At 41.0% G+C, this 25,000-nt stretch overlaps 1 protein-coding gene across 1 annotated transcript in view; it reads right to left on the bottom strand.

The window, feature by feature from the left end:
• Positions 1-25,000, bottom strand: part of ipo13b (importin 13b) — a 206,707-nt gene that overhangs the window by 180,361 nt on the left and 1,346 nt on the right. The window contains exon 2 of the mRNA XM_048602101.1: positions 3-463. Within this exon, the coding sequence (XP_048458058.1) occupies positions 3-463 (461 nt within the window). The remainder of the gene's footprint in view (positions 1-2; positions 464-25,000) is intronic.

Raw genomic sequence — 25,000 nt, 5'->3', positions numbered from 1 at the left:
GCAGACGACTTGTTTGAAACTCTTCCGGGAGGACAGTTAGTAGTTCCAGTAAAGCCATACATCTAGCTTTGCCATCCACATCTGAACTTTCAGTCTGAAACATCTTCACCATGTCACCTACTGCATTTGGCCATCTCTCTGGCATCATATTGAGAGCCAGTGATGCTAACGCCACACAAAGTCTGGTGAGCACTATCTTGGAACCAGAGGAAAAACATGCAATCTGATTGAAAAGCTGGGATTTCAAAGTCTCATACTGATCTGACGGGATATCGTTCCAGTAGCGGGAGATTTTGATGTGAAGGGCACTGGCTCCAAAATACTGGATCTCAGGCACTTTATTAGGGCTGAGCAATGCCCAACTAAATTGCCAAGCCTGGGGAGAGACTTGCGCCTGCATCAGCCATTTCTGTGCTAGGTTCTTGTTGTCAATATTTGGATCATAGTACAACTGATGTAATGCCTGCAAAGATACAAAAAGAAGAAAATATGAAAAATAACATTTTACCTATTAGGCAGGGCACAAAGAGAAAGAAGCAAGGAATGGAAATGAAAACATTCTGTGCTTAATGCATCTACAATTCACTAGAAAACTTAGGCTACAGCACAGAAGGAGGCATTCAGACCATCATATCAACACCAAAGATATGACTGAACTAATTTCATTTTCCAACTCTTGACACAGCCCTGGGAGAAGCTACAGTACTGAATAGATTCCCAAATAAAATCAACTTGGATTATATATCATTGCAAATCTAAGTAAAATCAAATACTATACTAAATTCACATCTGTTTCTTTCAGGGGTTTTTTAAAATCTACTCATTAAACTCAATGACAAAGGAACAGGATTCCAGGTGTCCACAAACTTTACTTTATGGTAATATTGGTCCATGTTTCAAAAGAAACATTTAGGAAATGATGTAAAATTTTCAATTCTGAACTTCAAGATTTTTTTGTTACATTGACTAGATATCTCAATTTTTTCACTTTGCAAGATACAATAGTAATTCAGTAAATATGTAAAATTCAAACCTTCCCAAAAATAAAAATCGTACACGCATCTGAAACCATCTTCAAAAAGGTGTAACAGTCTCTACAAAAAAATTGTAGAGGCATTCTAATTTTCATCCTAAAAACAAAGTGAACAATTACATATGGTTTTAGACTCACCACAAAAAGGAGGAAAATGCAAAGATTCCATTTTAACAGGACTGACTTTCGGAATAAACAATAAGGTAGTTAAAGTAGAATAGGTTGTCAGGTGAATAAAGTTTGGACGAGAATTGGTGTGTTTAAATACATAACTAAAAATATACTACTATACACAAATATAAATAAACGACATGGGGAACAAAAGGACTAATACAACAAATAAGGACAAAAAGTAATCCTCAATTTATAGATCTTTGGGTCCAGTGGAGGACAAACATGAATAATAGACAATACTGAATTAAAGGGTTAATTTTTTAAACTTGTCTGAGCAATAAGATTAGGGTTGAAGTGAATACCAAAAAGATGCTATCTAGAATATCAAGATAGTAACAGGGCCTCAGAGATAGAAAAAGAGAAATTAAAAAAAAACAGAAAAGCAGCTGCAGGCAACCAGAAAATTAGAGGTATTAAACAATTTCTTTGCAACAGTATTCATGGAAGCCCTTAATTTGTTGCCAGAAATTAGGGTTTATTGTGTAGGATTTGAGCAATTAAGGACAAGCAGTAATTATTGGTATGGTAGCAACTGGGACATCAAATGTACCGAAAGAGAGAAGACCCCAAACCACTTACAGATAAAGTTACAAAAATTTGCATTAAAATGTGTCATATTCTGATGAAGAACTTCAACAAATTATTGGAATCAGGGCTTCTATCAGGGGGTAAGACAGAAAGTAACATTACCACCTAAAGAAAACAGCAAGAGTCCTTGAAATTACATGCCATTGAACGGTACCATCTGTCACGGACAAAGTTATTCATGATACCATTAAACACCTGTAGTAGTATGTGGTTATCAGGCAAATCAGAATAGTCTTTAGAACTGAAGCAGGAAGGGATTAGGAAATTTATGTTGAATATTTCAGTTAGAATTGTTTGAAGACATAGTTGGTGTTTGAGGTACGAGAGAACCCTGTGAATATTGCTGGAAAACTTCTTGAGCTAGATAACACAGGAAGATATAGTAGGTTGATTCTTACAACAACAGGAAAACGTGACCTATGGTTCTAGCTGCCAATCTAACTGAATATCAAAAATGATAGTGCATGATTGATCTTCTGGATTATGTCAATACATAGCAAGAAGTGAATCAGTCATATGTTCCAATCATATACCAGCTCCTTGTACATTTGTTTTTTTGTACACCAATGATTTCAAAATTCCAAGTTACACTAAAGATGGACACACACACACACACACACAGACAGAAAAAGAAAGAGAGAGAGCAAGAGAGCGCGCGCGAGAAAGAAAAGAGAGAAACGAGAGAAGGAGAAAAAAAAAGAGCCAGAGAAAAAAAAAAGAGAGACAGAAAGAGAGACGGAGGGAAGGTGAGTGAGCAAGCATTTGTGCGCGCACATGTGAGAGTGTACGTAGTGTGGTGGGATCCCCTTTAGCATAACATAAATCCAAGACCATGGTTGAAGTCGGCCTCATGGGTATGGAAGTAGGTTATCAGCCTTTGCTCAGTCATTTTGTGTTGTCTCGTATCTCAAAGGCCACCTTGGAGGCGGCTTATTCAAAAGATCAGAGGCCGAATGCCCTTGATTACTCAAGCATTCCCCCAGGGAGAGAACACCCCGTCTGGCGATTGTTGCGCAGTGTCTATTCATCCGTTGTCGTAGCGTCAGCATGGTCTCGCCAATATACCATGCCTCGGAGAATCCCTGACTGCAGCGTATGAGTTGGCCAAAGTTGGCCAAGTCACATGAGTACCTGCCGTGCACGTGGCAGGTGATGTTCCCACGTGATGGTAAGATCTGGCATGTCTTGCAGAGGTTGCCATTGCAGGGTTGTATAGTGTTGTGTTCAATGTTGTCCTGAAAGCTGGGTAGTTTGCTGCAAAACAGGTTCAGAGGGATTTTGGGTGATTGAAAATGAAGTTTAGTGGGAAAAGAGTGATGAAAACAATAACTAAATTATTTGTCTACAAAATAAATTACAGGTGGTTATTTAGGGGATACTGGTGGACAAGCTATTAAACTATTTGCAATGCAGCGTAGCAACAATTAAAAATAAGATTGGACTTTGGTGTACAGAGAGTTGAATGAAATAAAGAAATGTCGTATGGAACAAACACAGGGTGTTGACTCACCCTCAACTGGAATAATGTGTGGAGTTTCCGTTTCTTTGGTACAGGGATATCATGCTGCTGAAAAATGCAACTTGGATCATTATAGGAATACTTAAGTCTATTGTAGATTTAGTAACTCCACTTATTAAAATTGAAGGTTGAGGTTTATCGTAACAAAGCAAGCTAGGGAGATCAAAACGTTGGACCGAGAAATAACATCAAGAATTTGCAATGAAATGCAGATAGAAAGTAAATGAATAGATAAAATCTAACTTTCTATATAGAGGCGGCACGCAAGAGTATTGCTGCCAGAACTGCAGAGATCTCCAGCACTTGTTAGATTTATTATTTCAGATAGTCGCCATCCACAGTACTTTGCTTTTATACCTATGAAATTGGTTGATGCAAATTTTTTTTTAAAATCCTGCTTTTAATCTCTGGAACCAGCCAAAATGGATTTTTTTATTAAAAAAAAAAAAGAGCAAGATCACGATAATTCTGATTTTACTTAATTTGTTCTTGCTATTCCTATCAAGAGATCTTTTATGGTACACCATGCTCATTTATCTTGTGCTATCCTTACACATCCACAGTAACGCATCAATAACAAACCAGTCTGATGTCAGCAAACGCATAGGGGTTGATATCTATTTCTGACGTCCTCTACAAGAGATCTCATTTTTCACTTCTGATCAAATGACTGAAATACTTGCATATTATTTTCTACTATCACTTGTTATTTTTGCTCTTGCATTTGCCAGACCTCTCCATTTGTCATATGGTCTGTTCACTGAAATATTAGCAAACATAGCATCTACAAATCTTTATTTATAATCCAAGTTTCTGACACACATAGAAAGTGGAGAGAAAATAGTGCAAGTTCTATTTTTCGTTGCATGCTTGTGTTTTGTTTTTTGTCATCTTCACACAATTACGCTCAATCCTTCTTCTAAGAGAATCTGGAAGATGTGATATTGAAGTTAACATTAATCCTAAATAAACAAACTTATTCCTGTTCCAGTGTGACATTGTATACTTCAAAAAAAAAGAAGGAATCGATATTATTGTTTCCTCTAATGTATTCCTTCTAAATACTAGTCATCATCTTTTTAGTATTCACAATTAAACAATATTCTAAACATCTAGATTTTACTTTAGGGACAATATTTTGTCATTCTATAGATTCTGCAAACAGCAGTGTCATCAGTATATTTTTTTTCTATTCATTTGTGGAATGTGGGTGTTGCTGGCTGGCCAGCATTTCTTGCACATCCCTAGCTGCCCTTGAGAAGGTGGCAGTGAACTGCCTTCTTAACCACTGCAGTCCACCTACTGTAGGTTGACCCACTATGCCATTAGGGAGGGAATTCCAGGATTTTGACCGAGCAACAGTGAAGGAACGGCAATATATTTCCAAGTCAGAACGGTGAGTGGCTTGGAGGGGAACTTGAAGGTGGTGGTGTTCCCATATATCTGCTGCCCCTGTCCTTCGAGATGGAAGTGGTCGTAGGTTTGGAAGGTGCTATCTGGAGGATCTTTGGTGAATTTCTGCAGTGCATCTTGTAGACAGTACACACTGCTGCTACTGAACATCACTGGAGGAGGGAGTGGATGCTTGTGGATGTACTGCTAATCAAGCAGGCTGCTTTGTCTGGATGGTGTCAAGCTTCTTGAAAGTTGTTGGGGCCACACTCATCCAGGCAAGTGGGGAGTATTCCTTTGTACTCCCGACTTGTACCTTGTAGATGGTGGACAGGCTTTGAGGAGTCAGGAGGTGAGTTACTTGCCACAGTACTCCAGCTTCTGGCCTGCTCTTGTGGCCACTGTTAAAATGGTGAGTCCAGTTGAGTTTATGGTCAATGATAACACACAGGATGTTGATAGTGGGGGACTCAGTGATGGTAACACCACTGAGTGTCAAAGGGTGGTTGTTAGACTGTCTCTTATTGGTGATGGTCATAGCTTGGCATTTGCGGGGCACGAATGTCACTTGCTACTTGTCAGCCCAAACCGGGATATTGTCCAGATCTTCATGTATTTGAACATGGACTGCTTCAATATCTCAGGAGACACAAATGGTGCTGAACATTGTGCAATCATCGGCGAACACCCCCACTTCTAACCTTATGATGGAGGGAAGGTCACTGATGAAGCAGCTAAAGATGGTTGGACCAAGGACTCTACCCGGAGGAAGTCCTGCAGAGATATCCTGGAGCTGAGATGACTGACCTCCAACAACCACGACCATCTTCCTATGTGTCAGGTATGACTCTAATGACCGGAGAGTTTGCCCTGATACCCAATGATTCCAGTTTTGCTAGGGCTCCTTGATGCCAGACTCGGTCAAATGCAGCCTTGATATCAAGGGCTGTCACTCTCACCTCGCCTCTGGAATTCAGCTCTTTTGTCCATGTTTGAACCAAGGCTGTAATGAGATCAGGAGCTGACTAGCCCTGGTGGAACCCAAACTGGGCGTCACTGAGCAGGTTATTTCTGAGCAGGTGCTGCTTGATAGCACTGTTGATGACACCTTCCATCAATTTACTGATGATTGAGAGTAGACTGATGGGGCGCTAATTGGCTGGATTGGATTTGTCCTGCTTTGTGTACAGGACATGCTTGGGCAATTTTCCACATTGCCTGGCAGATACCAGTGTTGGAACTGTACTGGAACAGCTTGGCTAGGGGAGCAGCAAGTTCTGGAGCACAAGTCTTCAGTACTATTGCCAGAATGTTGTCAGGGCCTGTAGCCTTTTGCAGTATCCAGTGTCTCCAACCGTTTCTTGATATCACGTGGAGTGAATCAAATTGGCTGAAGACTGGTCCCCAGCATTACAGATACCAATGGAGGAGGCCGAGATGGATCATCCACTTGGTACTTCTGGCTGAAGGTTGCTGCGAATGCTTCAGCCGTATCTTTTGCACTGATGTGCTGGGCTCTTCCATCATTGAGGATGGGGAGATGGATCCTCCAGTGAGTTGTTTAATTGTCTACCACCATTCATGACTGGATGTGGCCAGACTGCAGAACTTAGACTTGACCTGCTGATTGTGGGATTACTTAGTTCTGTCTATCACTTGCTGCTTTTGCTGTTTGGTGTGCAAGTCGTCCTGTTTGGTGGCTTCACCAGGTTGATACTTCATCTTCGCGTATGCCTGGTGCTGCTCCTGGCATGCCCTCCTGCACTCTCCATTAAACCAGGGCCGATCCCTGGCTGGATGGTAATGATTGAGTGGGGGATATGCCGGGCCATGAGGTTACAGATTGTGATGAAGTACAATAAACTGCAAGTTTATATTCCAGACTCTAGTTTTTAAACTTATGGAAGAAAAATCTAATTCTGAACGTTTGCTCTGCGTGCAGATTAAATAATCATCTTGGCGACAGTACACAGGTGTCCCATCCATCTCCACTTGAAACAACTGATTATTCCTCTTTCAACCTGATGCTCATTATTCAATCTCAATATAGGCCTGGATAAATCTCTCATCTTTGCTGTCAACATTATATATTAGCAACACATCTATTGACTATCAGCAAGAAACATAAATCAAATATTTTTCATAGGCAATGGAGAGTGTGAAGGTTCTTCCTTACTTCTAGGAAAATATTTCCTCTCTTGTTCCTGCTCCACGTCAAAATTGAGACTGTATTTTACCAATTTGTGCTTCCAAGTGCATTAATATTTCTATTATGATTTTCAAGATCTTAGACGAAATGACTCATTAAGCTTATAGCTCTGAAATGGTTCCATTACTTTAGGTTTCATAAGGAGTTTAAAAGGAAAAATAAAACATCCCAAATGACTTGAATTACATTCATTGGTATATATTTCATCCATTTTGATATCATTCCACCTTGTTGTTACTTCCCCTATGCCTGTAGCTCAGTTGATGTGTTGCTTTGAATCAGTAAACTTAAAAGGAAGTTGCATACCAGGTCATCACACCTGCTTATTACCCCCAAGTTTTTGAGGCCCACATGTGTTTTGTTAAATTTATGTGGTGCACATGTATAGAGAATTTCCAGACAGTTAAATAACTGCAGGCATTCTTTGCAAAAAAAAAAATTGACACAATCCAAACTGCACGCGATGATTAGATTTACAAGGCAATCAAAGAAGCACTGATACAGAATTGCGTGAGCTCATCTTTCCAACATTAAAATGACTGACAATAAGGAACAAGTATATTCGACATTTGATGCAATATATACACCAATAATGATTGATCCCAACAGCACTACTCACATGCAAAAGCAAATCTCTCTCACTCTAACTTTGCTGGTTGCTAATGTCACCCATTGTGTCCTTTCATCTCATTTCATGCCTCAATCACTTTTGATTATCCATTTGCTTCATCCTTCAGTCAGCAAGTCTTTGTTTGCCATCCCCCTTTCTGCAAGCTTCCTATATACACTGGTTTCCCCTTAAACTCTGCCACTACCATACCCTTATTTTGTCTCAGCTGCCACAGGGACTGAATCTAAAATGCAGATTTCTATTCCATTTAACAGTCAGATTTTTCCTATTTCTGCCTCGAAACTAATAAAAATATACTTCATTTTCTGACTTTCTCCTGAAAGCATGCTCTCCCAGGATCTTATCCAACAGGAGTAGAATCACACAGACAAAAAGAAGGGTCCTCCTCCAGATGCAGCCCAAACTATGGGTTAGAGATACATGGACGATACTTTCATGATCGTTAAACAAGCGAAGTTAGAAGAAACACACCATCTTATTAACAGCATATTCACCTGGATCAAGTTCACCAGGGAAGAGAAGAACAACAATCAACTCCAGTCTCTAGATGTCACCGTGGAACAAACGGTGAATTCCTTACCAGCATATACAGAAAGACTACACACACAATTCCTGACCAGCGTCCACAAACAGAGCTGTGTCAAGACTTTGTTTAAAACGAGCGATGACACACTGTAACGCCCTGGAGCTGTGCAAAAACGAAGAGCTACACCTATACAAAAGTCTTTATGAGCAATGGGTATTCCAACAGCTTCGTCTGCCGACGCGTGGCGAATAAACTACACCTAGATGACACTATATGCCCAAACACACTGGCCACCTTACCCTATATTAGAAATACATCAGAACTGACTACAAGATTCCTACAACCTCTTGGAATAAGGACAGCACACAAACCAACAGCCACACTTCGCCAGTTACCCTCAAGAACGAAAGACCCCACACCCACAATGAGCAGGATGAATGTGATACACAAAATACAATGCAGGAACTGCGAGAAACACTTCATAGGACAGACGGGCAGGAAAACCACAACCAGGATACACAAACACCAACTCACAGCAAAACGGCACAACCAACCCTCCCTCATTTCAATACACTCCAGCATAGAAGGAGCTCAGTTTAACTGGGACAAAGTAACAGTACGAGGACACGTGAAACAAAGACAAGCACAAGAGTTCCTGGAGGCCTGGTTTTCGACCACCGGTGTGATAAACAAACATGTGGAAATAGACCCCATCTACATACCACTATGGTACAAAATCAGAAACAAGACTACCCACCATGACAGACCAGACCATATAAATTCAGCATAGGACAGAACAACAGCATTTCAACAGAGGCTAGACAGCACTGAAGAGGTCACCTATAAGGGAGACGAAACGTTTGCGCGAAAACCAGTCAGCTTAGCAAACCAACCACAATGGTACATGATAATCATGAATGAGATTGAACAGCCTCATTTTTGGATTGGTGGAATAGGGTATATTTTAAGCAGCTCTTTAGACATTTTTGCTGTAGTAAAACAGGGTTCAGAATTGTTGAGAGATAGCGAGAGCATGTAATGGCAAGAGCGAGACAGTGCACAGTTCTGCATTTTTGAAGGAGTAGGAGGAGGAAACGTGAGAATGTTGTGTATGCACGTGTGCAAGACAGGCAGACAGTGAGCATGAGACCGACACAGACAGAGCGAGAGCAAGAGCAGACACGACACAGACAGTTTAAGTAAATCACAGGTAGATTCTAGATACTCTGAACATAGTCAATTTCTTTCCAAGGGATACAAACTCTAATATCACATCCTCAGCAATGCCACTTTTGTGTTTGGTTGATTAAGTTCAGACCAGATACTGAACATGCAACCTTCCTAAGCTGAGTTTCAGTACCATAATCAACAGTAGACACCACAATGTTGAAATATCTCAATCAAGTCAATCTGTGGGGGCCAACTAAAAATTGTTGATTTTTTTCCATGAAATAGGTTCAAAATAATCTTCTGTGGGTTTATGGCTGCAAGGGGACTTGAAATGCTCCAGTACTTTCTTCAAGTAACCATTAAATCAGTGGTCCTTTCAAGTGCTCTCTGGCAGAGAAGTTAACTACAGCATCAGAGCATAATTATGTTGTCATTCAGCAATCAGCTTCTAATATACCGATTAGTTGTCAGACACCATTGCTGATTCTCTCTGTTCCCAAATCAAAGAATTCTAAGAACGAACTGTACTGCCCAATCCTCTGATAAGGTGTCAAGGAATCAGTGAAATTCTCAAATTTGGAAGGAACAAAAGTAAAGTACAGATGAAAATTTCAGCAGCAGATAGAGGAAGGCAAGGGGAAATACTCATCCCAAGAGATTTAGAACATACCTTGACCATCTTCCTTATTGTAAAGGCGATATTGTCTTACCAGACCAGAGGGCCGATCTCACATTTCAGGTGATGGTGGTGGTTTAATCGGAGGATCACCAAACCTCAGGCAAGATAAGAGACTGACAAGACCAGTTCTTCATTGTAACCTCAGCGGTACTAGAACTGAACCCATGCTGTTGGCATCACTCTGCACTGCAAACCAGCCATCAAGCGAACTGAGCAATGAAAGAAACACAGTGTAGAGCAGACCTCAAATTTTGGTGTCCCACCTCAGAAAAAGTTCAATGACAATTCACTAACATGAAGTTCAAAAATGAATGGTTTAAGTTATGATGTGAGGCTGTGTAAATTTAAAATGAAATTCCATACAAGTATATCAAGTCATGGAGTGAAAAAGCCGCAAAGAGTGTGTCCAGGGTATTTGATGAATCAGGTCTACACCAATTCGGAGGAGAAATTCAGGAGTCCTATTCCCTCCTCTGTCACGGTAGCCCTGCAAGGTTTAATTTCCCTCAAGGGCCATTGCAATTTTTTTCTTTAAAGTCATTGATTATAACACTTCCACAACTTTTGCAGGCAAATATCCAGTCATTACCACTCGCTGTGTAAACAAAGTTTTTCTCACATTCCCCCTGGATTTCTTGCCCAAAACCTTAATTCGATGCTCCTCATCCTTGTTTTATCAGCTAATGGAAAGTTTCACTCTACCTACCTTTTCCAATCCTGTCATAATCTTGTAAATGTTTGAAATATCACCTCAAATCTTCTTTACTCAGAAGAACCACAAGTTCTCTAACCTAAACCTCCAGCTAGCATCCTCACTCAAGAACCATTCTGGTAAATAAACTCTGCACTCTCTCAAGGGATTTCCAATCTTTCCTAAAGTGAGACAAATAGTACAAATGGACACAGCAGCCAAGTGGCCTAATCATAGCTTTATAAAAGGTTCAGCAAATTCTTTTGTATACACCACCTCTATTGGGTTGGTTAGTTCAGTTGGTGGATGGCTGGCTTGCAGAGTGATGCAAGCAGTGCAGGTTCAAAACCAGCTGATAGTAGGAACTGCAGATGCTGGAGAATCTGAGATAACAAGGTGTAGAGCTAGATGAACACAGCAGGCCAAGCAGCATCAGAGGAGCAGGAAGGCTGACATTTCTTCAGAAATGGGGAAGGGGAAGGGGATTCTGAAATAAATAGGGAGAGAGGGGGAGGCGGATAGAAGATGGATAGAGAAGAGGATAGGCAAGAGGATAGGCGGAGAGGAGACAGAAAGGTCAAAGAGGCGGGGATACAGCCAGCAAAGGTGAGTGTAGGTGCGGAGTTAGGGAGGAGATAGGTCAGTCCAGGGAGGACGGACAGGTCAAGGGGGCGGGATGAGGTTAGTAGGTAGGAGATGGGGGTGGGGCTTGAGGTGAGAGAAAGGACAGGTTAGGGAGGCGGGGACGGGAGATTTTGAAGCTTGTGAAGTCCACATGGGAACCCTGCAGCCCAGTGGTATCAAAGAGGAATATGAGGTGCTGTTCCTGCAACCTTCGGGTGGCATCGTTGTGGCACTGCAGGAGGCCCAGGATGGACATGTCGTCTGATGGACGTGTTCACCTGCACATCTGCTAATTCCACTGTTCCCGTTGTGGCCTCCTCTACATCAGGGAAACCAAGTGGAGGCTTGGGGACCACTTTGCAGAACACCTATGCTCGGTTCGCACTAATCAACTGCACCTCCCAGTTGCGAACCATTTCAACTCCCCCTCCCATTCCTCAGACGACATGTCCATCCTAGGCCTCCCGCAGTGCCACGACGATGCCACCCGAAGGTTGCAGGAACAGCACCACGTATTCCGCTTGGGAACCCTGCAGCCCAATGGTATCAATGTGGACTTCACAAGCTTCAAAATCTCCCCTCTCCAACCGCATCCCAAAACCAGCCCAGCTTGTCCCCGCCTCCCTAACCTGTCCTTCCTCCCACCTATCCCCTCTTCTCACCTCAAGCCCCACCCCCATCTCCTACCTACTAACCTCATCCCACCCCCTTGATTGACCTATCTCCTCCCTAACTCCCCACCTACACTCACCTTTACTGGCTCCATCCCCGCCTCTTTGACCTGTCTGTCTCCTCTCCCGATCTTCTATCTGCCTCCCCCTCTCTCCCTACCCCATTTCTGAAGAAGGGTCTAGGACCGAAACGTCAGCCTTCCTGCTCCTCTGATGCTGCTTGGCCTGCTGTGTTCATCCAGATCTACACCTTGTTATCTCAAAACCAGCTGAAGTCACTTTCCAAACCCCACCCCAGCTTGAAGCATGACAAGCTTCAGGTTAAACTCACCAGTCATCTCCAGGACATTAATGATAAACTCGACAGTGGATTCATGGTCATCATTTAACTCTTAATTCCAGATTTTTTTTTATTGAATTCAAATCCAGGTCCCCACGACATTGTGGGTTTCTTAATAATCTAGCAATATTACCACTCAGGCATGGCCTCACTTGAGGGAACTGCTAACCTGATTGAGTAAATAAGCTGGAGCAGAGCTTCCAAGAATTGTAAGGATTTTCAGACATTAGAAATGCCTTTAAATCATTTTCACTTAATGTGGACTGGTACTTCTGAGATTTAATTTTGCTCAGTTAGCATTCAAGTATGCCATTAGATAGCTTATAATAAAGATTCCTTTTCGATCTCTGTTCCACTGCCAAGGTGAACTTTTTACTGACAATTGGAACTGTCCTTTCCTGAGTCTTTTGTGACCAAGGTGTACATGATTTGTGCTGAAGCAATTAGGAACACAAATACATGTTTTCTGCCATTAAGTTTAATTTACCATCTTTGCCATGGCAGTTCTTATTTTAATTCCGTTGGGATTCTGTTTTTCTGACCATTTAATACCCGTATTTTCTAAGTATCTAACTGCATTTTAAATAATTCTATTGACCTCGTATCTATGAATTTCTGGAGCTCTAGGTGCTTCGTCTTCTCATCCCTTTAATTTTTTTTTTTTGCAGTTTTCCATTTAGCTAACCTTTAATTTGACTTTAATTGTCATAAAATTGAAGTTTTAATTGCAGTATGTGTTCCTTATTTTGATTTCCCTAACAGAATCTGTCCCAGTCTACTCCTGGTAATTCCCTTTGTTTGTAATGCTTCAGTTAGGTCCAAAGAAAAATACAAGTAAAGTTGTCATAATGTTAAAATTGGGAGAGCCGTCTCAGACATACTCATACAATCATATCTTACAGACAATGTCCCAGACACACCAACACCATCCCTGGATACATCCTGTCCCAGCAGAACAGGCATAGCAAAGGTGTCAGTACAATGATATACATTCAGGAAGGAGTCGCCCAAGGAGTCCTGAACATTGACTCCTGACACGAAATCTCATGACACCAGGTCAAACATTGGCAAGGAAACCTCCTGACGATTACCACATATTGTCCTCCCTCAGCTGATGAAATCAGTGCTCCATGTTGAACAATACTTGAAGGAAGCATGGGGTGGAAAGAGCATAGAATGTAGTCTTCATGGGTGATTTCAATGTCCACTACTGAGTGTGGCTTGGCAGCGGTACTACTGATCGAGCTGGTCAAGCCCTTAAAGAACATAGCCATTAGACTGGGAATGTAACAAGTGGTCAGGGAAACATTAACAAAAAAGGGTAAAACATACTTGACCTCATCCTCACAAATATGCCAGTTAGAGATGCATCTGTCTATGAAAGCATCAAAAGAGTGAACACCACACAATCCTGGTAAAGACAAGTCCTACCTTCACATTGAGAATACCCCTGGATCATGTTGTGGGGCTCTATCGCCATGCTAAAAGAGACAGACTTCGAACAGATCTAAGAACTCAAGACTGGGCCTCCAGGAGGCGCTGTGGGCCATCAACAGCACCAGTATTGTACTCCAGCACAATCTGAAACGTTACAGCCCTGTATATCCCCTACTCAATCATCACCATCAAGCCAGAGATCAACCCTGGTTCAACGAAGAGTGCAGGAGGGCATGCCAGGAGCAGCACCAGGCATACCTAAAAGTGAGATGTCAACCTGGAGCTATCAAACCAGCACAAGCAACAAGTGATAGACAGAGCGAGGCAATCCACAACAAACGGATCAGATGGCGCCGAGGTTCATCAGCAGCTTCAGAATTGTACTCCATCACTATCTGCAATTTCATGGCCCATTTCCTTCACTCCACCATTACCATTATACCATCTAAGCTCTGCAATCCTGCGACAGTTGAAAATTATGATGGACAATTAAACAATTCACTGGAGAATGAGGGTCTACAAATATCCTCATCCTCCATAATGGGGGAGGCAGCACATCAATACAAAAGGTTAGGCTGAAGCATTCACAACAGTCTTCAGCTAGAAGTGCCAAGTGGATAACCCATTTCAGCCTTCTCCAGAGGTCTCCTGCATCACAGATACAAGTCTTCAGCACTTCCAATCACTCCACGTAATATTAAGAAACAGTTGGAAGCACTGAATACTGCAAAGGTTACAGGCCACAATAACATTCTGGCAATAATACCAAAGACCTGACCTCCAGAACATGTTGCACCTCTTGTCAAGCTGTTCCAGCACAGCTATAATACTGGCATCTCCCTAACTGGGCAATATTCCACATTGTTATGTCCTGCAACCAAAAAGCATGACAAATCGAAACCGATCAATTAATGCCAAATCAGTCTAGTCTCAATCTTCAGTAAAACTAATGGAAGGTATCGTCAACACTGCTACAAAGCAGCACCTACTCAGTGACACCAAGTTTGGGTGCCACAAGGGTCACTCAGCCCCGACCTCATTACAAATATGTTTCAAAACATGGATAAGAGAGATAATTGCCAGAGATGAAGTGAGAATCACTACCCTTGAAATCAAGGCTGCATTTCTGAGTGTGGCATCAAGGAGCCCTAGCAAAGCTCAATGCAAATCAGTGGGAAACCTCCGCACTGATTCGAGACATACCTGGCTGAAAGGAAGACGGTTGTGGTTATTGAAGGTCAGTCATCTCGGCTCCAAAGCATCTCTGCACACAAGTTCCCCGGGGTAGTGTCCAAGGCCCATCTTCCACTATTTCATCAACAACTTTCAATTTACCAAAAAAAAAATGCCAGAAGTGGAGATATTTGCCAATTATTGCATGATGTTCAGCACCATTTGCGACTCCTCAGACAGAGTAGTTCCTGTCCAAAGGCAGCAAGTCCTGGACAATTTTCAGGCTTGGGCTGAAATTTGGTAATTAACATTCACACCACACAAATGGCAGGCAATGACCATGTCCAGCAAGAGACATCTAACCATCGTCCCTTAACATTCAATAACGTTACTGTCACCGAATCCTCTAATATCAATTTCCTGGTGGATTCCATTGACCAGAAACTGAACTGCATTAACTATATAAATACAGTGGTTACAACAGCAGCTCAAAGGCTAAGCATCAGACAGTAAGTAACTCTCCTCCTGACTTCACGAAGTCTGTTAACCATCTACAGGAAACAATTTACAAGTATGATGGAACACTCCCCACTTGTCTGGATTACTGCCACTCCAATTTCAAAAAACCTACTTCCACAGAAATTCACAGAATCCCTACAGTGTGGAAACAGGCCCTTCGGCCCAACAAGTCCACACTGACCCTCGGAGCATCCCACCTAGACCCACCTCCCTATAACCCACCTAAGCTACACATCCCTGAACACTACAGGCAATTTAGCATGACCAATCCACCTAACCGGCACATCTTTGGACTGTGGGAGGAAACTGGAGTACCCGGAGGAAACCCATGCAGACACGGGGAAAATGTGCAAACTCCACACAGACAGACAGTCGCCCGAGGGTGGAATCGAACCCGGGTCCCTGGCGCTGTGAGGCAGCAGTGCTAACTACTGAGCCACCGTGCCACTGTTAGATTCTACAGCTTAACAACAGCACGCAGATTTATGCTACTTGAATTGGCATGATCAGATTGCACATCAGGGAATCAGCTTGAAGGGGTATCTAGAGGGGACATGAAGAATGCCAGTCTGAGAAACAGCTTCAACCATCCGCATTCCATTAGTGAAAGGGGTTAATTATTCAATCAATAAGAGTACTCAAGTATCAGATTACCAAGTGTAATAACTACATTCTAAAATTCTACGACCAAGCATATCATAGTGGAGCTATTTGAATCTGTGTGAGCTTAGGCACGGATAACCAGGGGTTTGTGTACTAGATTATTTCCCAGACTGGACAAAACCAACGAGGCTCAAAAAGTCAATGCAGCCAAATCAAATGCAAGTATCAACATATATCAATAGGGCCTGGACTATTAATCCAGAAACTCAGCTAATGTTCTGGGGACTCAAGTTCAAATCCCGCCATAACAGATAGTTGAATTTGAAGTCAATAAAGACTCTGGAATTGAGAGTCTAATGACAACCATATCAATTGTTGGAAAAAAAAAACTGGTTCACTAATAATCTTTAGGGAAGGAAATCTATCATCCTTACCTGGTCAGGCCCACGTGGACTCCAAACCTACAACAATACGGTTGATTCTTAGGGATGGGCAATAAACCCTGGCCCAGACCATAGATGCCCACATCTCATAAGTGAATAATTATGAAAAAAATTGCCAGAGCAACACTGAAGTGGAATCATCAGCAGCCTTCATGAGACTGAAATAAAACAAGTCTCTGCTACTAGGCCCTATCCAGTCATGGCTGCTGGAAAAAATGCTGGTCTATATTAAACTAGTAGTGAATCAGTTTCAGCAGCAATGTCAAAAAGAAGTGAATCGCCTGTCAATGCGTTTCTTCGGCTGATCAGAGTGGTGAGTAGTTAGCAAACTGGGACAGTACTTTTCCCCAGGCATAAATTCTAAGACGTGGGTTTTAAAAGAAGTGTTACGATTAGTTTTCTGCAGAAGTGCTTGTTTTTCATCTGCTCAATTCAAAAATATTCTCCATTAAATAGAAGTAAAAGAAAAGGAGTAAGTTTACTGCAATTTTATCTAACTGCTGAAGAGTACCTTGTTTATAAGGTACTCCCCTTCAATGCAATATTGACTTTTTTTAAATACAGAAAAAACAAAACAATTTTTCCCACAAATAGAGTCTGTGATTTCTTGTGCATCCCCAGATAGTTTTGTCAGAAACCAGAAAGGTTCCAAATCGGATCCCTCGTATTTTCAAATTTAGTTCATTTTAGCTGAGACCGAGGCGGCAGCACAGTCACCTGAAATCTTCAGGTTTAGGGTGAAGGAACCATCCAAAATTCCAACATGTACTCAGTAATCAATGGCAAAATTTACAATCTGCCAAAAACATCCAACCATCAATGATTGGGTAGCTCCAGAACAGTCAATTGCCTATAGATCCACACCTTTGAACAATTAGTCGAGACAGCAGGAAACATACATCATATCTTATGATAGCATACATTACAGAATTACAGTATTGAAGGCAACCATTCAGCTCATAATGCCAATATTGGATCACTGAAAGAGCAATTCACTTAACATCACTCCGACACCTTCTCCTTGCAGCCATGCACCTTCATCCATTTTGGATAATAATCTAAGCAGTAAAATAAACGGTGGTAAATTAGAACATCAGCAGGCAAAAGAAAAACGTGTCTCCCAATAGCACTGCTAAGGTACCTACAATATATAGATAGCAGTTGTTCCAGGTGGTGGATCTCAAGGGGAATTGGAGATTGGCATTAAATGCTGGTCTAGCTAAAATCATCCACATTTCATTGATAATTTTTAAAAAATGAATATTGGTTACCGGTTTCCAGTTGCATTTATTCCTATTCCACTGTTCAGCTGACACCATAATAAATGACAGTTAACAAAATACTAGATAATGACAACCAACGAATTTGCTACTGCTGATTGGTATAATTGTTCATTTCTCAGAACATTTTTTTGTGCCATTTTTGAAGAATAAAAAACTGAAATTGGTGAACCAAGTTCTTCTCCCCCCAATCCGAAAAATGAATTATAACCTGCAAATATATGTTATTCAAACTAAAGCAACGGTACAAATTAATTCACAGCACTATTTCTTTTGCCATTAGGTTAAGTGACATTCAGGTATCTCACAGATGTTAACACAATGATCAGCTAAAACACAGTCAAATCTAATCCATGTTAGAAGGCCATAAACGCTGACTGATCACATCTCCAATTACAGTTGATAAACCAGTCTTCACTACAATCTCAAAAATCAATAATACATGATAGAAGTTCTTGAAGTTGTAACTTCTCTTGTGCAAGTGTCAATTTCATAAAATCATTGGGTACAGTACTATTTATACACTGACGCAACTGCCTACTTCCCACTATTGCAACAAATTGCAGTTGTCAAATCAATGTACCAGATTTCACAGAGATGAACAATTGCAAATACATTCAAAACAAAAATATGAATTATCTAAAATGGCTGAAGTGTTAATTACAGTGAGCCAACATCTTACAATCACAAATGTGTAAGACACAGATTTGCGTTGCTTTCTGTGGTGTACACAGGGAGGCACAGTTTTCTAAAACAAAGCTCGGTTTCAATCAGATGACCTTTTAAAAAATATTTATTAATTCTGCCACAAGAAAAGGCAGTTTAATGTGGAATGAATTTACAATTTTGAAACAGCTTACAACATCTGACTAGTTCAGCAACAACTGACCAATAAGCTTTCTTTAAAAAAAAGGATCTTTAGTACAAATGGAAGCAATTTGCACAAATTAGTTGATGCTGTTTAATTCATCAAATCCTAAATATTTTTTTAAAAAATATAGAAGTCACCCATATCAAATTGGTTTAAAAATACAAAAATCAACAGCATGGGATAAATTCTAACTTGGATCAAAGTTTAGTCAACGTTGCTTAAAAAGGAAATTTTTTAAAATGTTTATGTTGCCATAAACTAGAAACATTTTAAGTTACTAAAGTCACAAATAAATATTTTAGACAATTGGGCTATTATAAGAGGTTACAAACATTTCTAAGACACAAGATGCATAAAGACTAATTTAGTGTGCTCTTAATCACACCAAAAATGAAATTTCAGTAATTGCTTGTCCCCAATTTTCTTAATTGACCCCACCCCAGCCTTTAGTCACCTCTTTAGGTGAAGCCTCAAGATTTTCATGTTGGTATTGAAGGGATGCAAACCAGAAATAATGCTTAAACATGTTGCAGAAGCAGCACAGTTGAAGGCTAAGAAACCATTGGGAGCTTGTGTGGTGCGGAGGGAGGGAGAGAGAGAGCAGACAGCTTGTAGTTATATCTAAGCTAACACATCAATATAGCAGTGAGAGAGAAGTACACGCTTTTGGGTTAGAGCTAAATTCAGCACATTTCACAACTGCACTACATCCTGGATTGCTTTAAAGCCCAAAAAGAACTTGTTGAACTGTAGAAACTAATGTATGAAGACCCTACCAACCCAGTTATAATCTCAGCCTCTCCAGTCTGGCACAAGATACTAAAGCTTAAAACACACATACCAATAGATTCAAGAACAGCTTCTTCCTCACTGTTATTAGACTTCTGAATGGACATCTCAAATTTTAAATTTAATGTTGATCTCACTCTTTGGGCGCCTTCTCTGCAGTTTAACATTATATTCTTCACTCTGCTTTATTGCCCTAATGCACTTTGTATGGCATGGTCTCCCTGCCCTCCACGCAAAACTTTTCACTGTACCTAGATACGTGACAATAATAAATCGAATCAAAATCTTAAAAAGCATGTAACATAAAAAAGGAAGAGACACTTATAGTGTCTTTCACAACCTCAGGACAGTCCCAAGTGCTTTTCAATCAATAAACTATTTTTAAATGTGTAACAACAGGTGTAGCATAACAGGAGAACAAAGTCATGTGGAATGTTCCTATAAACAGCTTGGAATTAAGTGATCAGATCTGTTTTGGATGCTGGTCGTGAGTTAAAAATATTGGCACCAGGAAAATACCTCTGCTCTTCTTTGATTTGTACTGTGGGACCTTTCACACGCAGAGATGTAGAGGGGGCTCGATTCAGCATCTCACCCAAAAGAGCGTTCTTCTCTCTCACCACTGCATTGATGTGTCAGCTCAGATCACATAAACAAGTCTCCAAAATACTACTTGAAACTGTTGTTAGGTCAAAATCCTGGAATTCCCTCCCCCATGGCATTGTGGGTTAAACCACAACAGGTGGACTGCAACAGTTCAAGAAGGCAGCTCATCATCACCTTCTCAAGGGCAACTAGGGACTGGCAATAAATGCTGGCCAGCCAGCAATGCCCTCACTCCACAAATGATTTGTTTCTAAATCCTCTGACTCAGGAGGGAGTGTACTATCACTGGGATGTCATTTAGGTCAAAGTTCTCTGACAAATGGGACATCTAGAATTTCTGGAAATATTCATTAACCTTGCAAATGAAGACCACAATCCAAGAATTTCTTAAATGATTGTTGTCTCTTGGTGGCAGATGCTCATTAATGTACTGCAACAAAATAGATGAAGTTTTGCATACATGGATGCTGGTTACTTGATTACGTTTTAATGTGACATTGAGCATTGCTATGTTAAATGGTCGCTTTTTAAAAAATTGCAGCACATTAATGAGCTAACGGGTGAAGTGCTAATTAAGTGGATTGCCTTGTTTTAAATAGCGTCAAGCTTTGAGTGCTGCTTGAGCCGACAGGGAAATATAGAGAGTATTCCAAACTTCTGACTTGCACTTTGGAGGTAGTCAAGAGACAAGTCACTCTTCACACAATACTCAGCATTGTGAATTTTCACAGCTATAGAATTTACAAGATAGGCACAACTGAGATTCTGGTCAATGAAATTTCTCTCCCTGCAGTATATTCTTTGTCAGGGGATCAGGGTTGGCATACCATTTGAATATCAAAGGCTCTCCTTGATTAGAGATGATCACTGCTTGGCTATTGTATGGCCCAAATGTTCTTGCCATTTATAGTGATACCATCCAGGCTTGCACTGATATGTAGATTTGGACTGCTTCTTTAACCGTCAGCTAGGTTGAGTCAATATTCAGCTACATTGCTAATGTTGAAATGAAGTCCAATGATGGAAGACAGTCGCTTGGCCCCATGACCTGGCCAGGGATAAATTGCTTTCAACATGCACAGCCTTGATCTTTTGTACTAGATAAGACTTCAGCCACTGGAAAGTCTTCCCCATTATTCTATGAACTTCAGTTTCACTAGTTTCTTGGTTCCACAGAAGACAAAATCTTCCTTCACAGCAAGGGCATCCACTACCCATCTCACTTATTAACATAATTCCTTCAGAGATAGTAGGAACTGCAGATGCTGGAGAATCCGAGACAACAAGGTGCAGGGCTGGATGAACACAGCAGGCCAAGCAGCATAATTCCTTTGTCTATTTTTAGACAATTTGTCTATCCCTCCACTACACCCTCAGGTAGTGCATTCTAGATCCTAAGCATATGCAACATAGATGTCATCTTCATTGTGCCATTGCTTCTTTGGCCAACTCCGATAGTGTCCTCTCAGTCCTTCCATTAATGACAACAATTCTTTCTCCCACCTATCTAAACAGCCCAGGCCACTAATTTTAAACAGTCAATTTTTCACTAGATTGGACAAATGTCAGTGTTGTATGTAAACAGATAACCGGGGAATTGGAAGGAGGTAGGATTAGATAAGGAGTATAGGCCTTCAGCCAGGATGTTGTTGGGATACAGTCTTTGCTTTATCCAGTGCACTCAACACTCATCATATGGAGCAAATTAAACTCGCTGAAGTCTGACATCTATGGTAGTGGGGAACTTCTCTGCAGGCTGAGAAGAATCATGTTACAGGTGGTTGCAAATGTTTCAACTCTAGCAATGAGAAAGGGATATTCATGAAGCCTTTCCCTCCTGTCAGTTGTTAATTGCTCACTACCAAAAATAAAATAACAAAATTGTAGAGCGTTGACCTGATCGATTTGTCATCTGATAGCTGAGCTCTGGTTTGTAATATGCTGCTTCTACTGTTTAGCATGTACGCAAACCTGTGTGCTCGCTTCACCAGATTAGTGCCTTACCTTCAAATATGCCTACTGCTGCTCCTGGCACTCTTTTCATTGCAAAGACTTGGTTGGTAGTAATGGATGTGTGAGGACATGGAGAAGCAGGATTTCCAATATGTAGCAGGAATAAAGTTCTGCTACTGTTATTGGTTCTCAGGAGCTCATGGACACCAACTTTTGGCCTGCTGGATCAGTTGTTAATGCATTCCACTGAGCAGTGAGGCAATGTCATTTTACATGTCTTATGTCTCAGTATGAAGTTGAAACTTGATCTTCACAGAGACTGTGGTGGTTACATTCCCACAGAGTTATCTGCAGATAGATTAGCAAGGGCAATATCAAGTACTTGATTCCCGAGTTGGTTATCTCACCAACTGCTGTTAACCTAACCTGATCAGGTATGACAGGAACTGATCAGCTCAGCAACATTGGCACCAATTTCCCTTGGTGGATGGAAATTGATTCATGAGATTTCGTGGGGTCTGAAGTCTATATTGAGAGCTCTCAGCATCAGTCCTATTTGACTCCATAGGGTACCACTGTGCAGAGTCCCAACCTCTCGTGTTAGTGCCAGTGGGACAGAACATACTCGGGTGATGATGGAGGAATCTGGGGCATTGCTGAAAACTATACATTTATCAGTATGACTACATGATCAGGTTGTTGTTTGATTGGTCTGTGGGTCAGCTCTCCAAACTCTGTCACCCGTTCTCAGGTGTTTAGTGCTACTACCAGGACAGTGTCACCAAGGGGCAGCATGTGAGGATGATGAGTAAAAAGGGACTAAATGCAAGAGAACACGGACTGCAGAAAGAGACTGCCGAGCTGTTCTCCTACAATCAGACAGCTAAGGCTGGAATTAACCCAGTGTAAGCCCACCAACCTGCACACCAGAGGAAAGGCATTGAAGGACAAAGGCGTGGATGGCCATTTCAACAATTATACAGAGGTCAAGGAAGGAAAATGCATCACAGTTAGAGGATGTAATTAGCTAATTTGAAAAAACCTGTTCCAGTGCTGCAGTAATGACAGAATACAGATTCAAACATGTACTGCAAGAAAGAAGAACAGAGATTTGGGAGACAACATGATCTAGGACCTCAGAGGAAGACTGCAGGTAAATGCTGATTTGGAAGAGGAGACATAGATGGGGGTACTACGGTGAGGGGTGGAGGGACAGAGTGAAGTAGCCTTTTAAGGACCGAGGAGATAATAAACATTTTAAAAAGTAGGGAAGCATGTATAATGTCTCTTTGTCGTATACCAGCAAGGGAAGCTGACTGGTTTGAGGTTGAATGATAAGGCAATTGCAAATAGTAGGGTTCAGCCTGAGACAGTTGATGGGGAAGTGACAGAATACATGTCAAGAGTGTGGCACTTCTAGCATGATAAAGATAAAGCTTCAGACTTTCAAATGTCAAACAAGAGGAAATTTTAACTCATCTAAAATTAGATACTTTTGTATTCCCTCAGTGACCTGCAGACCTATCCAGCAAAACTTGTTGCTGCTGTGACATTAGCTTCTGGTAATGGCATCAACTCCTGCATGCCTTCAGCACCCAGATCCTCAGGTTCACCTCACTGCTTCTCTCATCATCTTTAAGAATGTCTCAAATCAACCTCCTAAAATTTCACTCACCAACCACGGCTTGCCATAGTTTTCTGTTACTCCAATAGCATAGGTATAATTTCTGTAAAGTCATAAATACAATGTGTATTTTTTTTAAATTGTCTAGTTACACAGACATGAAAAGCTGCACATGTACTTCAAAAGAGGTAACTTTGAAGGGATCACTTTTTTAAAAAAAAACTTTGGTTTCTAAAAACATGATCAGCAATGCAGCTTCCAGATATTCCTTTTAGTAAAACTTTATTGGCTCAGGGAGTAGGCAAAGGTCACTTAAACTGCAACAACAAAACAAAGTTGCTGGAAAAGCTCAGCAGGTCTGGCAGCATCTGTGAAGGTAAAAAAACAGAGTTAACGTTTCAGGTCCAGTGACCCTTCCTCAGAACCGGACGTGAAACGTTAACTCTGTTTTTTTCCTTCACAGATGCTGCCAGACCTGCTGAGCTTTTCCAGCAACTTTGTTTATGTTCCTGATTCACAGCATCCGCAGTTCTTTCGGTCATCACTTAAACTCGGTTCATAGGTCAAACACAGTTCTGAGCTGAGCTTATGGATCAGAGAAGAAGTTCAAACAAGGTGAAGAAGAATCATGCTAAGGGAAGAAGATCCTTCAGGAGGTCTATACATTTTAAGAATGGAATTTTCTAAGTGTGAAGAGACCAAAAACTCTGTTCTGACCTAATTACACTTTGCCTGTTCTAAATCAGACTGCCCTGACCTCAATCTCACATTGGTTAAACCTCCCACAGCGAAGATTCTGTTTCCCATGCACTGTTATTGACAAGTCAGCTTCAAGAACTCAATAACTCATGAGCATAACACAAAACAGTTGAAAAGGGTTGATTTACAAAGCACTTGCTACTGAAGTCATAAATAATCCCATACAATAAAATAATAGGCATGCATTATAAAAGATCACTTTCATGAAAGGACCTTGTTATGTCAACAAATAGCTCCATATGTTTTAAACGTGGCCCCCTATTAAGTGGCCTTTAACAAACATTAAACATCCATGCAGACTTCATGTATGATGTCACTTTAAAAAAATGCATTCCCCCTCAGGTTAAAGCTGGCTAAGTGTGTCTTGCTCCATTCTGAAATCTAACGTCGTCAGCCTTAGGTATTTACAAACAAACAGATTTGCGAAACAAAATATAACAAGCGATTCAAAGTTAACATGTTAACCCCATTCATACGTCAGAAGTTTAGCTCCAATAATTGTGTCAAAGGTAATTGTAGTTGATGATGCCATTTAATAATTATAAAAAAAACACATTTACAATCTGGCTACAATGGGTACACTGTTTCTTTATTGCTAACTAGACAAAAAGACAATTTTCTAATATTGTTACATTTACGACTGAGTATTGATGGAACTAGGTACACACATGACTGGTAATGATTTTGATGTATCTA

This window comes from Rhincodon typus, chromosome 10 (assembly GCF_021869965.1).
Source record: "Rhincodon typus isolate 14 chromosome 10, sRhiTyp1.1, whole genome shotgun sequence".
In the NCBI taxonomy this organism is placed as follows: domain Eukaryota; kingdom Metazoa; phylum Chordata; class Chondrichthyes; order Orectolobiformes; family Rhincodontidae; genus Rhincodon; species Rhincodon typus.
Note: the sequence above shows the minus strand (reverse complement) of the source record. Positions and strands in the feature narration are given on the sequence as shown.